The sequence below is a fragment of the Phyllostomus hastatus genome, unplaced genomic scaffold, assembly GCF_019186645.2.
Source record: "Phyllostomus hastatus isolate PE091 unplaced genomic scaffold, TTU_PhHast_1.1 phas_scaffold_55, whole genome shotgun sequence".
Classification (NCBI taxonomy): domain Eukaryota; kingdom Metazoa; phylum Chordata; class Mammalia; order Chiroptera; family Phyllostomidae; genus Phyllostomus; species Phyllostomus hastatus.
This window is the reverse complement of record NW_025334035.1, coordinates 4,741,279-4,756,996: the sequence shown is the minus strand read 5'-3', so window position 1 is coordinate 4,756,996 and position 15,718 is coordinate 4,741,279. Positions and strand designations below refer to the sequence as shown.

The following is a 15,718-nucleotide window of genomic DNA, read 5'->3' as shown; positions in this document are numbered from 1 at the left end:
TGCATTTTCATAAAGTTTCTGTGTCGACATTTATGTAAATATAAGAAAAAATAAATTAACTTAAGAAAATTAAGTTGAATAAACATTTGTATTACTAGATTAACCACTAAATATATATTATGCTTCTACCAGTAGTAGGAAGGGCCTATGGTAGATTTTCCTTTTCCTTTTTCTTTGTTTGTTTGTTTGTTGTTTTTTGTTTTTGTTTTGTTTTGTTTTGTTTTTTGCTTGTTTGTTTGGTTGGTTGGTTTTTGTCATGAATCATAAGAACTAGAAGCTTGGGCCTGAGCAGGGTAAAATGTAGAATTCTGTTCTGGATCAGAAATTTGCTGGGTATTTGAGGGAGAGGAGAAGATGCACAACTTCCCAGTTTTTCCTGAGTCTCAAATTCAATGCTTTTGTGTGACTGTTATATACATTTTCTAACTCTCACAAATAGGTACATGCACAGCTCTGCTTTTCCCATCAGAGGTGTAGGCTTTCTCAATGAAATGCTTTTGCTGTGAAAGCATTGAACCCAGAAGTTGATTAGAAGACCTGCAAGGAAAAAAATAAGCAACACATAGATAGATAAAAGTTCAAGATTATATATGTAGCACAGGGATGTCAAACTCATTTTCACTGGGGGCCAATATCAGCCTCGCTGTTGCCTTCAAAGGGTTGAATGTAATTTCAACTCCTTAATAGTTAAGGAGTAGTTACATTTATACAGTCCTAAAATTATATTACAGCATGTGATGCTGAAGAGAAGAAAACCCTCAGGCTTCCAGATGGCGAGCTAACTCTGCAATAGCAATGATCAAAAAATAAAATCAAAGTGTTAAAGATATAGAAAAAGAAAGCAACCAGCACATAGTTGAAGTTAATTAAATGTGATGTAGATAAGAAGGAAGGGCCGGGAGTGATCAGAAATCATCTGCAGGCAAGCATTCCCAGGAAAGCTGGGAGCGCGGGATCACATCCACGGCAGGGATAGACAGCCCTGTCTATTCTGATCCCTCTCAAGAAACATCCTTCTGCTCTCAAGGAACACGTTTATCAAATGATTAAGTTAAGTTCTCTCTAACCTGGGGCCCCTAAAGTACAAGTAGGCAGTGGGGATATCTGTTACAATACTCTGTCGTAGCATTATACAAGCCGTATGTTGCACATCACGCAAAAGCGGATTGGCCGCTGCCTGGCTGGGAGAGGGTTTCAGGGCTCTGGCCCGTGGAGCGTGTGCCTGACTCATCCCTTCTCTATCTGCGTCTCTGTCGTACATCCACATAACCTTCGTATTGATCCTATAGTGTTTGCTATTAACTACTTGCTAAGGTAAAAATAAGGAATATGGGTTTAAAAGCTTTGTAAAATATTTATTTAAATCTGAAAACAATAAGGTTTTAGTTCTCTGGAAAAGCTACATCCTTTGCCACTATCTGATTTCAAATAATATTATGTAAGCTGCTGTCCCCCAAACTCTAGTTGAGATGTGTGCAGTTTACATTATTACTTTCGATCTTGATACAGATGATGAGAAACCGTGTGTGTTTGTGTGTTTACCATGAATATCTAAAGAAAGAGAAGGGCGGGGTAGAAAGTGTGTGGTGGTGACGGTGGGTTGGTGAGCCGCTGTTCTTCTGGCAGGCTTCAGCCTGCTGTCGAGTATTTGATTAATTGTGTTCCATTCTGTTTTCTTTTAGCCGATTTGCTCCTTGAAGGATTTAATAACTACAGATTTCTCTCCAATGGTTATATTCCCATTCCGGGACAGCAAGACAAAGATAACTTTCAGGAGACGATGGAAGCAATGCATATAATGGGCTTCTCTCATGAAGAGATTCTGTGTATGTGGACTTTCTCTAAGATTCTGATACTCATTTAAATAAGACCTAAATTGGGGATAAATAACCTAAACTAGAAAAGGATTGCGTGACTGGGAACTGCCTGTAATTTTATGAAATCCTGAGACATATCTCACTGAAAAGTTTTGTACAGCTAATTTTTAGTTAGAATAAGTTAGAATGTGTCTCTGCTGTATGTTGATGCAATATTTTTATTTATTTTCTTTTTAATAAAGCAATGCTTAAAGTAGTATCTTCAGTCCTTCAGTTTGGAAATATTTCTTTCAAAAAGGAGCGAAACACTGATCAAGCTTCCATGCCAGAAAATACAGGTAAACTGATGACTGTTGATTTTGTATTTCTTTTTTTATTATATTTCATTGATTATGCTATTACAGTTATCCTGATTTTTCCCCCTTCATCCCCTCCACCCAGCACCCCCCACTTCCTGAGGCAATGCCCCCAGCCTTGGTCATGTCCATGGGACATGCCTGTTGAGTTCTTGGGCTGCTCCATTTCCCCTGTAACTGTCTATTTGTACTTTTTAATCCCTTCACTTCTCACCCATTCTCCCACACCTACCGTCCCATCACTTTATCTTTAGCATTTACATTTTAATTATGCTGTGTCACGGAGTGGGCCTCTTTGTGTGCATCTTGTTTGGGACTCTGTGCTTCCTGGACTTGCATGTCTGTTTCCTTCACCAAATTAGGGAAGTTTTCTTTCATGATTTTTTCAAATAGATTCCCAATGTCTTGTTCTTTCTCTTCTCCTTCTGGCACCCCTATGATGTGAATGTTGGATTGCTCATTGTTGTCCCACAGGCTGCTTACACTATCTTTGTTTTTTGGATTCTCTTTTTTCAGTTGTTCTGAATAGTTGTTTTTCATTTTTCTTATGTTCCATATCATTGATTTGATTCTCAGTTTCATCCACTTTACTGTTGTTTCCCTGTAAATTTTTCATTATTTCAATTAGTGTGTCCTTTGATTCTGACTGGTTCTTTTTTATGTTGCTGAGGTCCTCACTAAATTCCTTGGGCATCCTTACAAACAGTGTTTTGAACTCTGCATCTGATAGGTTGCTTATCTCTATTTAGTTTAGCTCTTTTTCTGGGGTTTTGAACCATTCTTTCATTTGGGCCATGTTCTTTTGTCTTCTCATTTTGGCAGCCTCCCTGTGTTTATTTCTACGTATTAGGTAGTAGATCTGCTTTGACTCTGTGTCTTGGTTGTGTGGCTTCATGTAGTAGGTGTCATGTAGGGTCCAGTGGCACAGCCTCCCCTATCACCCAAACTGGTTACTTGAGATGTACTCTTCATGTGGGCTGAGTACACCCTCCTCTTGTAGTTGAGCCTTGGTTGCTGTTGGCACATCAATGGGAGGGATTTACCCTGGACAATCAACTACAAGGATTGGCTGTGCCCACTGACCACCAACCTCCGACCTCCAGTGGAGGATCAGCTGTGCAGGGGCAGGATGGTTGTGCTCTGATATGGTCTGTAGCTGTCCACTGGGTGCACTGGCTCTGAGGTTTCCTGGGTGGTACACCCAGGAGATCAGCTTCCACCTGAGTTGTGCCCAGGGCCACCCTGCCTGAGTTATAAAGCAATCTGAGATGGCTGCTACTTGTGCTGGGCTTGGAGATTTCCAGGTATAGCCAAGCTGTGAATCTAGGCAGCTAGTTCCAGGTCTGCAGTTCTCACATAGAAGCCAGCTGCTGCTTGTTTGAGAGGATTTAGGAAGTTGTGAAACAGGAGCCCAGACCAGCCATTCAAGTGGAAAAGCAGCTTGGGCGGGCCCGTAAGTTGGGTAGGGAAGAGCCTCTGGGGATCTCCAAGGTGGGTCAAACAGTGTTAACCAGGTGGATGGAATCTTACATAAGGCACCTGTCTGCCAGCTCTGTGGGGGGAGGGCCCTGAAAAGGGACAATGGCCTCTGCTTGCCTTGTGATTTTATGTTTGTATTTAGATGGTTTGTTGTTGAGTTCTCCCAGCACATGTTTCAGTGCAAACATACAAGGCACTCCTGAAGCATTTCCACAAGGCTACGTGCCTGCATAACGGCACGTACAATCTGATGTCATAAATGAGGGAAGAGGGTGTGTGCAGGACAAAACGTGGCACTGGAGGCTCTGCTGAAGCACTGGGGGGCATTAGGAATTGGTGGACAGGAGGAGACGAAAGCTGCAGAGAACACACAGCTCATCCAGAAAGGAGCTGCAGCTACTGAGTTCTGACCAATTTTTACCTTGCAACCGAGGCCCAGTCTGTCTTTTATGGCTTTGACACTTTTGAAGAATGCTGGGCAGTTATCAATGGTTTGGAAGGTGTTCCTGCTTTTGGGTTTGTCTAATGTTTCTTCCTGATTAAATTCAGGTTATGCACGTGGTAAGAATATCACAGAAGTGATGCTGTGTCCTTCTTGATACATTGTATCAGGAGGCTATGTCAATGTCTCATTATTGGGATGTTAACTTTATTACTTGGCTAAGGTAGAGTCTACCAGGTTTCTCCACTATCAGATTACTATTTTCCCTTTGTAATATGCATTTGGGAGAGGAGAGGAGGGAGGGAGACGCTTTTTGACCTACTAGTTAGAGTACAGTTGTCAAACACGAGGCCCAAGGGCTGAATCCAGCCCTCCCCCTAGTTTTTCTGGCCCGGCACCTTGTTTCTACCTCCCAGCAGTGCCGAGCTCCTTGCCCCTAGTTAAGGAGTAGTTACATTTATACAGTCTTAAAATCACATTTAGCCCTTTGAAGACAACCACGAGGTTGTTGTGGCCCCCGGTGAAAATGAGTTTGACACCCCTGACTTAGAGCATCCATTATGATTCTTACCTGAAACAGTATTGTTTGTGGTGTATGTGAAGTGATAACTTTCTATTTACATTATTCTTTTACATATATTCCTTGGAATTCTACTGTAAGGAAGAGCTTTCACTTTTTTATTAATTTAATTATTTATATCAATATAGACACATAGACTCTAATTTAAATAATTCTATGGGTTTGCAGTTCATTTTATAGTTATTTAACCTTGTTCTTGATTTGGTAATTAAAAGTTAGAACCCCTTCAGGTTAGCTCTTAGGTTATTTTGACACAATTCTGCCACTTTTTAAAAAAGTAGTTTCTTACTTTATAGCACACAAAATGTTCTAGGCTCGTTTTGTATTTTTCAACCCTGGCCCTAGCATTGGCCTTTTCCCTCCTGTTTCCCCACATTGAACAACAGCATTTCACTCCCAGTGTCTGGGTGCTGGTGGTGTGAGGGTCTTGTTTGTTTCTGACTTCTCTCAGCGGACACACACATAGAGTCATAATCCTCTTTTCGTTTTTGTGTATATGTATACTAAAGACCACAGACTAATACTGACACCTCCAGTTTTGATCCAATACTACAAGGTCTATTCTAGCCATCTCCTGCTCTTTATTTGAAACCCCTTTCTCTGACAGTAAGAAATCTGGCTTCTTTATAATATATTTGTTTATTTTTGTTTGATCCTAGAATATCCGTAAAATAGCTTCATAATTACTAACCTCTAACCCTCTGAAAAACAAACCTGCTAATCAGTGTGCAGTGTCTGTATGCGGTTCTTTAGCACTAGAGTATGTAGTCAACGTACCGTTTCACTCTTCCCTCCTGCCTTCGCAGTTTTCGTTTGTACTGTAGGTAGTTTCATTTACTTGTTCACATTGCATTTTGCACCCCCCACTACCACCCTTTTTTTTTGCTTATTTTTTAGTATATGCAACATATAAATAATTCTAAAAGTCAGAACTACAGAAAAGTATAGTTCTCTTTGATTTTGTTTGCCCCAACCACCACCTCTTCCACTCTGTTCCCTTCCTCCACCCTTTCTGCCCTGTTTCCCCCTGCCCGTTGGAGTCCGTCCCATTCGTTGCCGATTTATTCTTCCTTGAGCAGCGCTCTTCAGCCCTGCAGTAAGTGTTCGGCCCCCAAAGGTGCCAGCTCTCCGTAAACTGAATAAGCTCCCACGTCCGTTTAAACATTTAGCCACATTTCTTTATAATAACATCATGAAGTCCGAGTGTACTTGCCATGGCCCAGGTGACCAGTAAGTTTTCTGTTCTGTTTCCTAGGCTTTAATTATTGTGTTTTATTTTACTTCTGGAACTTTTTCCCCTAAGCTTGGCTCTTTGAAGTAGATAGTCTCAGTAAGGGGGAATAAGAGGTAGACAGAAGAACGTGCACTGTGCCGAAAGATACATGCCTCAGCATTTTAATGGCAAAAAGGGAGCTACCTTAAAATAATCCAATAAAGTGAAGTAAACCAAGATATAACCACACTGTGAAGTATATTTGTTAGCTGCTAAAATGGCATTTATCATAATGCAAAGCAAAAGCATGTGAGCAATTTTCCTTTGGTACTTCTTCGTATGTCTTAATTTCCTGTCCAATACATATGCACATGCATTCCTACACTAACTAAAAGGAGCCGAGACCATGCAGCTCAGGCAGAGCAGTCAGTGAGAGCCCGTGAGAAGAGTCCCAAAGCAGAGGAAGTGCTCGCTGAGACCCAGCCCGTCCTGCCCAGCACAGCCCAGCCCAGCCCAGACAGGGCACCTGGTCGGGTGCCAACAGCTAGCCTGGACTAGGGCTTTGAAATGACTTGGGTAGGTTACGCTTTTAATAAATATAATGCAAAGTATGCTTTCCCTTAGAGAATTTTATTGTTATTTTAACACTTAATTCAAAAGTAATTGTAATAATGTGTACCCTTGTTGGACCTTGGGCATGTTAGACAGTGAACTTCTGGTGAGGCAGGTACCCTAACGCTGATGAGAATCAACAGTAATGGAAGTCGCAGCTGTGTGCTGAGAGCTTTGTGGGTAGCCATGTACTCAAATAATTACTTTTTCTAAAGCTTTTAGATTTCTTGCCTACAAAAATGTTATTAGGATCATTCTGTGAGCATAACCAGTTTTCTTAGTAACATGATGATTTCAACTATAGTCAACACCATTTCTCTCATTCTGTGTGTTACCTGTGGGTTCTAAGACTCAGTGACCTGCATTATTAGCCATGATAAGTAATTATTGGCTAACCCTCTCTCACAGCCTACGATGTGTGTTATTAATCTGAAAGAATGAAGGTGTTTTTCATCAGACCTAAAACTTTCATTTAGTTTATTTCTTGATATAAATTAATAATCATTAAATTGTATATTAAATTATATTGTATTGATTATATACAATAATTTAATTTAATGATTATACAATAATTTAATTTAATGATTATTAAAGGTTTTTCAGGTGTCATACTGTGACTAGATAACAATTAGGAGTCTAGTATTTAGGAGACTTTTTTACACTCTAGCTGCACAGAAGCTCTGCCATCTTCTTGGGATGAATGTGATGGAGTTCACCCGGGCTATCCTTACCCCCCGGATCAAGGTCGGCCGCGACTACGTGCAGAAAGCCCAGACCAAAGAACAGGTATGCTTATCATTAATTATTATGCATTTGTTTGAATGATTGGCATATAACAAACTGAATCAGTTAATGCTGTATTATGTGAATATTTCTTCATACTAATTGAGTATTTTTTCTCTTGCATAAATGGTTTTTTTTTTTTTTTGAAAAATTTTAAAGGTGACTTTTTTTAATAAAGGAAATTTGAGATACCCCTTGAGGTTTCCCCAGGTAGATAGATTTTCCAGGGGACAAAGCTGTGTACTTCTGGAGCCCACCCAGCAGGGGGTATCCTGCCCCTTGTCCCTGCCTGGGTGGCACAGCACCAACCATATAGGAGTGGGGTTCACACATTTCCTGTGGACCCCTTTAATTAAAACTCCAAGCAGATATGCTGCACAGAACCCCAGGGACATGGGGAGGGGTTTATTTTCACTGGGCATCTTCACCCTTCCTTTAAATTCATAATCTCTGGTTTACATTTAATTGTACTGACACCCTTTGTTGATGTGTAAAACTAAGCTATGATCAAGCACTTAAATGCTATTTCAATTTTTTGAGCGCTGTAGAACATTAAACTCCATATAACAGCCATTAATGCTGTGTTGAGATCATTTTCAGAATAAAAGGTTGGTGTGTGATTATAGGCAGATTTTGCAGTAGAAGCATTGGCGAAAGCTACCTACGAGCGGCTCTTTCGCTGGCTTGTTCACCGTATCAATAAGGCTCTGGATAGGACCAAACGCCAGGGCGCATCTTTCATTGGAATCCTGGATATTGCTGGATTTGAAATTTTTGAGGTATGTCTCTTCCTTCCTGCTCTTCCTTTGGCTTATTCTTTTAACAGCTATTAATTAAGGCTTACTATGTACATTCACTGTGCTGTGCCAGGCACTGGGATATAATGGTGGATAAGCAGGTGTAGTCCCTGCCATTCTAGTAGAGGGTTAAACAATGAATAAGAAATAAACATTAAATTCTCAGAACTGTAAATAATGAAGTGGAAGGGGTGCTGTGACAGGAAAATTGGGGAGACCAACCTTGGACGGCTGAGTCATGGGAGGTGTCTCTCCAGTGGTAACATGAAGCGTGATTGAAGGAGGAGACACCCCAGCCTCTGCAGTTTTCTAGGCATCAATCCTGTCTGGGAGAGAACTTGTCAAATGTTAGAGATTGGTATAAAGCCAGTGTGACTAATTGTAGCTGACCAAAGGGAACCGTAGTGTGGTGTGGGGCAAAAACAGAAGTAGAGAGACCATTGAGGCCATTGGCCATTGTAGCAGACCGGGGCCGGGGGATGGTGCTGTCTCGGGAGTCAGGAGTGGGCAGGTAAGATGGAGAAGTGAGACAAGATCATGGTCTCCGTTTTGAAGATAAAACCATAGGATGTGATGATGGGTTTCAGTGTATTTTATTATTGATCTGACTAGATTTTTCCAAACATTTACTCACCATCAGTCCATCAAAGGCTTGTACAATAGTTATATACCTACAAGGAAGAGTTGATAAAATTTTGGTCTCATAAATATTTATATCTTTACCTCTCCTTTAATAGCCTGACTGTGTATATACATAAGGCACAAATAATAAATTAAGTACTCCTTGGGATCAGTGTGCTAGTTTGACCACTATTGGATATCGAATTACTTTTCTAAGTCTATTTTTAGAAATCTGGAGTGTTCCTGGTATAAGCAGTTTTGTCTGAAACTGCAGCTGCCACAGTAAGAAATGGCTTTGATGTGTACTGATTTGTAAACGACTTGAGCAATCACGAAAGGAGGCTGGGTAAATGGGCAGGGTTCACAGGGAAGGAAACAGAAATGTTCATAACTTAGACATTCCATTGGGTTGCTATATATGAACAACCAGGAAATATAATGAAAGGACAGAATCCTATTTCCAGCTGCCATACAAACAGATGAAATACGTAAGAATAAATTTAAGAAGAAATGGGCAAGATTTAGTTGACGATTTTACAATGCTATTGTGAAATATAAAAGACTTGAATAGCTAATAAAACATATTGTGGTCTTGGATAGGAAAACAGTACTATAAATGTATACATCTTCAAGAGGCTATTAAAGGATATAAAAGCTGTGGAGCTTCAAGAAGTATGGATTTGACATACAAATATATAAACAGTAGAAAAATGTGTGTTGATGCTAGATATGCAAGGTTGCTTATTGATCATTATTCGTCACGGGAAAAGAATAGAAAAAGCCTAAATGCCCACCATTAGGAGATTGGTTCAATCACTTATGAGACGCCCATAATACTGAGCACTAGGCACCCATTATAAAGAATGGGGTAGCTTAACTTACTGATATGGAATGACTCCAAATATACTGCTAAGTTAAAAAAATAAGACAACACACATTTGTAAGTGCATAGAATATTTCTGGAAGGGTCACAAGAAACAGGTGACAGTGCTTGACTCTAGGGAGATGAGGTAGGGAGTCAGAGTGAGACTGTGCAATTCTTTGTACGGTTTTAATTTTATACCGTGCATCACCAACTTAAAAATTGATTATTTTAGTTGGTAGCTTAAAAATAGAAGAAAAATAGAAATTTATTTTTAAAAAATACTACCACACATAGCAGGCTAGACAGAGAGAAAAGGCAGAGCAAAACCATTCACATAAACATGAATGAGCACAATTAGCAGTCTGCAAATATTTCTGTGCTCCACTAGAAATACCGAGTTTGAGTGAGCAAACACCACCCCGGCCGTGCTAGCATGACCTCATTCCGAAATAGTGTAACACCTCTGGGGGGGGCGGTGGAAGACTGGAATGCCTTTTCAGACTATAAGTTATTCCTTGGAAACTGATTACACCTGCCCTAATTGAAGATCACTCTTCATAATGAAAGAGGTTATTTATGGGCACATGCTGTTGTGTGAATGATGTGAAGGCCGGAAAACAGGTTGACTACTTCTAATATAGAAGGTGATTGTTTTAAGAATATTGTACCTATCAATTCATCCATTGTCCATGTATCCCATTTACAGCACAATAGAAAAATGGGCAGAGTTCAAAGAGAAGGAAACAGAAATGTCTGTAACTTATGAAAAGATGCTCAAGTTCACTTCATAAGAGCAATGCACTGTCACTTTTGATACTGGCAAAGGTCAAACACTTGGGTGTGTGTGTGGTGGAGAGATTGAGAGAGACCCCCCTCAGTTCAGTCACTGTTATTAGATAGAAGCAATAATGTAAATGATACCTAATAAACTTATAGTGAATTTTTTGATAACTAGATGACAATTCCTGTTTTTCCTTCCCCTCCCCATGTTTGGAAAATCATTCTTTCAACACTGTAGCTGAACTCCTTTGAACAACTTTGTATCAACTACACCAACGAGAAGCTGCAGCAGCTGTTCAACCACACCATGTTCATCCTGGAGCAAGAGGAGTACCAGCGTGAAGGCATCGAGTGGAACTTCATCGATTTTGGCCTCGATCTGCAGCCGTGCATTGACCTGATAGAGAGACCCGTAAGAGTATTTACTTGCTGTTTGGCTTGCAGTTGCTCTGCAAGCAGGGCCTTGAGTTTTTTTCCTGGCATAATCTGAGACAAATTACCCTTTTAATCACCATTAATTTTCTAATCTAAATTTCCCAGGAAGGTGATACTTTGAAAAAATACCTATTTAAAAAGTAAGTAACATGCCAATAAGAACCTTCTTTGGTTCTCCTTTCTTGCAGCCTTATTCTTTTGCTTGTGTGTGTGAATATATTGGCTAATGTACCCTGGGTCTTCACAGACTGCAGATACCATGGAGGTGGTAGTGGTCACATTTGCCTTCAACCCTCAGCACCTGTCAGAGGGCATGGGGCTCCACCTGACTCAACTTCCCAGGTGATGTAGGGGGACTTCATTTAGCCAAAACTAAGACACGGCATGTGAATCCATTTTTTAGATAACTAAAACCTATCCTTGTAAGTACAGAGATATTTCTATTTTGGCAAATAGTTTTTTTGTTATTGTTTTTTTTAATTAAAAGTATTTTTAAAGTTGAGGCAAATATATTTTTATAGCAATCTTAACAAGTATCAGAGATTATTTGCTTTTTGGTTCAGTGTCATGTAGAAATACATGAAACATGTATGACTAATTCACTTATGAAACTCTATGACCTCAAGCATATTGATGACTTGGCTTATATACCCTGGCAGCAGGTAGCTTGTGCTCACTTGATTTTGCTAACTACCAAAATACAGGAAAACTACAACAGGATTCAGCACTGATACCGGTAATTGACATAAGGTTCTAATACTAGTTCAGTGGGTGTGTTCTTACCACGAGGGGTCTCCGGTGAGGAGCTCTGGGCTTTGAGGCGTTCTTTTTTGTGCTCTCGGGTCTCTGCCACCTGTGCTCTCTGTGTGTGAGGGCGTTGGAGGGCTAATGCCCACAGCCCAGATGGTCCAGTGTCAGCGGTCAGAAGCAGGGAGAAAAAAAACCTAGAGGACCATCACGGTGTTAGAAGCATATTGGGGGCACATGAGGAATTGAGGGTAAGGGAAGTCACAGAGTTTTTGTTTCGTTCACATGTCCAAGATGCTTTTACCTTTCCGGGCACTCTAGCTCCTTGTTTAGAGCAGAACTTGGAAACTACTGGTGGTTGGGAGGAACCTGCTCCCATACGCCTGTCCGCATTATTTAGAAGTAGCAGTCCAGGCGTTCTAGTAGTGACTGCCAGTGAGCGCCCACGTGCACACAAACATGTGACTGCATTTCCTTGCTGCTCTGTTGTCCAAAAAGTTGTTTGGGAATTTATGTAAATAAAGGAATGGAATATTTCATATTAGTATTGTCGATGATCATACAACTTATTTAAACAAATTTATGTAATATTGGAAGCTCTGTTTTAAGAAAGTGTTAGCTATGTATCTGCACTTATAATTTAGGATGGAAAAGAATCCATAAGAGTTGCTAAGTGCATCTCTTTGCAGGAATAATTGTACCAAAACTCTTCCAAATGGGAAATTATCAACCTATTTTTAAAAATAATTTTAGAGGGTTTTAAAATCTGATGGTTTTGTGACCTTTAAGTGAATCTTAGCAATATACATTTAAATATTTTTTTTAATCCTAACCCAAGAATATGGTTTTTAAATTGATTTGAGAGAGAAAGGAAGGGAGAGATGGGGGGGATGTGGAGAGAGAACCTCAGTGTGAGAACCACCAATCAGTTATACACCTGTACACACCCCATCTGGGGATCGAACCCAGAACCTGGATATGTGCCCTGACCCACAGCCTTTTGATGCACAGGATGATGCTCTAATCAACTGAGCCACTGGCCAGGGCAGAAATATACATTTTTAATGTCATTCAACTGCATTTCTTTTGCTTTATCTTCTGACAAAGTACTTTATCTTTTTTTCCTCACTCTCATATGATGCTTTTATTGTAAAAGTGAGAATAATAGGGAAAAGTAAACATCTCTACCTTAATGATTAACTCACAGAAAATAGGTAAGGCAGAAAGGGTTTCATGATCACATTTTTAATCCTTTTGTTGGATTTCAGTTACTTTATTGGGTATTGTTGGGTTAGGATAAGATCAAGTTAGCAAAAAATTATTAAATCCTTGATCACAGCCTGGAAATAAAAAGATTGGGGGTGCTATGGGGTCGTGGGGAGTAGATAGCATGGCCCCAGTCCTTGGGGGCCTGAACTTGAAGCCAGGGGCCAGAACAAAACGTGGTGTTTAGTTCATTGGTCTCATGGTTCCTGGTCCCAGTGATGCTTTGAATTTGGTGAAGGCAAAGGCCATGCTTGGCTGCCAGTGTCACCAGAGGTTTCACAAGGTAGGTGTTGTGAAGGCAGTAGAAGAACATTCCAAAGCTACATTCCAGAAATTAGCAGGTGAGCAATGTATTGATAGTAGTATTTTAGGAAAATTATTTAGTCAGGGTGTTCAGAGAATATTGGAATGGGGAGGATATGCCGGCGACATCTAGATATTGAAGGACAATGAGCAGAATAAAGTACTTCCTTCTTTTCCTCACTCCTTTCCTGCTCCTCTCCTCTTTCTTCCTCCCTCCCTGTACTTCTTGTACTGGCACTTCTAGGCTTTTCCCCCCAAAATTTTACAATGTACCTTTTTATTTCTTCCCTGAGTAGTCATTGTAAAGGAGAGCCATTTCAGAAAAAGAAGAGAGGGAATTCAGGATTTAATGCTGACTTGCTCTTCAGGTCAATTGTTCTTTAGGGTTACCTTATTCTACTTATCCATAGAAACATAAAGAGTTCATAATAGTAGCAAATTTAACTATAGCCTGCAGAGTGATAAGGGATAATGGTTTTCAAAAGGGAGAGTAAGAACGTTTTCCAGAAGGAGAATAAATAAATACCTGAAAGCGGCTTGCCAGTCTTAACCTCCTCTCCACAAACCCAGCCCCTGCCCAGCTTGGGAAGGGACAGCACTAGGGGAGCCTCTGTGCTCAGAAAGCTGCTTACAAAGCCCGTGGTAGTGCCTCTGGCATCAGACGGAAAACAGTTTCTCGTACTTACAGCTCTTTAAGAAACCCCCAATTGAAAGAAGTGTTACCAGTGAACTTGACATTGAAGAATGAAGCAGGACAAATAAAAAGGAGACACAATAATGGATATTCATAATTATACTGTCACAGAGTCTTTTAGAAAACACTAAATTATATTTGGGATCCTATTTCAAAAGCTAGAAATACTTTTATTAGAAGGGAATTGAAAATGTAAAAATTATGGTCAAAATGGAATGTTGCTTATCTTATTATTAATATGGTACTTCATTTCTCAAAGTTGTCAGATGACTAGGGCATATTGCGTTATCTGCCACTCTGAACCTTTGTTTTTCTAGGGTTTTTGTAGTCCCAGTTGCCTTTGATTATAGTCTCCTTTTAGCTGCTTCAAAACCCTGCAGTTTCTTTTCAGTAGGGGAGCCACAAACTAGACAGCCGTGGAGTAAAGGCCTCGGTGTTGGGGCTCACTGCAGAGTGGTTCTCAGTTTCTACCTGCTGCATTTGGTTCCACCACCACCTTCCTCTGACCATATTACTACGTTATTTCATTTATATTTAGCTATAACCTCTTGTTACTTTTTTAGCAGTGTTTGTATAGAGCCTTCTCTTCCCCAGTAAACATAAAGGCTTTGTGAGCTGAAGAAAACTGATCCTAGAGATTTATTCAAAAAACCGATACACCCCAGAATTGATAGGTTGTCTTGTATCACAGATTGCCATGTTTGCATCATGGCAATGAACAATGATCCGGAAGCATGACAAAATAAGCCACTATTTAAATATTTTATTTAGCTTACATGTTTACTCCCACCTTCCTCCAAAAAAGAAGTCACTGCACTGATTTTTGAGTTCCCAGAGAATGGCAGGCTGTAGGCACATACCCTAAAATTCACTCTTTTAAAGTATACATTTCAGTAGTTTTGAGTCTATTCACAAAGTTGTGCAACCATTACCACTTTCTAATTGCACTTTTTTATCATCCTAGAAAGAAACTTCGTACCTGTTAGCAGGTGATCCCTGCTCCCCTCCCCTGGTGCCCGGCTACACTCATCTACTTTGTGTCTCTAGGTCTCTTTCAGGGAGCCAGTTGAGTGAAATAAGCCTCTCAAATGTTTGTTGAAATACATATATAAAGTGTTTAATAAGTCATTTCATCACCTTCCGTATACTCTACTTATTAATAGTTTAAAATATGTCACCAAGTATGAAGCAGTACATCCTATTTAATCATTACTTAGCCAGAAACTTTAATTGATTAGGATATAAAACATCTGAAGCATTCCACCTAGTGGAGGTTTTTGAATAATTTATCCATCCAGTCATTGACTGTAAATACTCAGTTTCATCTTTCCACATCCTAGTTCCTTTTTGGTATCATTTATTTGTTGTGTTTTGGGGACCATCTACTTGGAATTAATTTACCTACAATTTACATATATGTGTTTAAAGAGATAAGTTGCTCATCCATTGTCTCACCAGCACTTATTTGGCAGTTTGAGACCTCTGTGTTTGGATTATAGGAATGGTTTGGACATTACCATCTCTCCTAACAGTTTGTTTTTCATGTATCTTTGTAAAACTCTGTGGAAGTTAAACAGCCAAACCTAATGGATATTTAAAGTGACATACAAAACTTGTCAGTTCCTATTGCCTCTCGTTATCAGGCTAACCCCCCCGGCGTACTTGCCCTATTGGATGAGGAGTGCTGGTTCCCTAAAGCCACTGATAAAACCTTCGTTGAAAAACTAGTTCAAGAGCAAGGTTCTCACTCCAAGTTTCAGAAGCCTCGGCAGCTGAAAGACAAAGCTGACTTCTGCATTATCCATTATGCAGGGAAGGTAAGAGTGGAATAACTTGATTAAAAGTACTGAGTTTGAAGTTTTGCTGTATCTGGTGAAGTTTATAAGAAATGTGCTGATGTAAACATTTGTAAATCCTTAAATATAATA

General features: G+C 39.9%; 1 protein-coding gene across 5 annotated transcripts in view; it reads left to right on the top strand.

The window, feature by feature from the left end:
* The window catches only part of MYH10 (myosin heavy chain 10), a 144,155-nt gene that overhangs the window by 74,272 nt on the left and 54,165 nt on the right, over positions 1-15,718 (top strand). For all 5 annotated transcript variants that reach the window (XM_045824184.1, XM_045824187.1, XM_045824186.1 and 2 more), the window contains 6 exons: positions 1,683-1,826; positions 2,060-2,155; positions 7,167-7,285; positions 7,909-8,061; positions 10,584-10,757; positions 15,434-15,607. In XM_045824184.1, the coding sequence (XP_045680140.1) occupies positions 1,683-1,826; positions 2,060-2,155; positions 7,167-7,285; positions 7,909-8,061; positions 10,584-10,757; positions 15,434-15,607 (860 nt within the window). The remainder of the gene's footprint in view (positions 1-1,682; positions 1,827-2,059; positions 2,156-7,166; positions 7,286-7,908; positions 8,062-10,583; positions 10,758-15,433; positions 15,608-15,718) is intronic.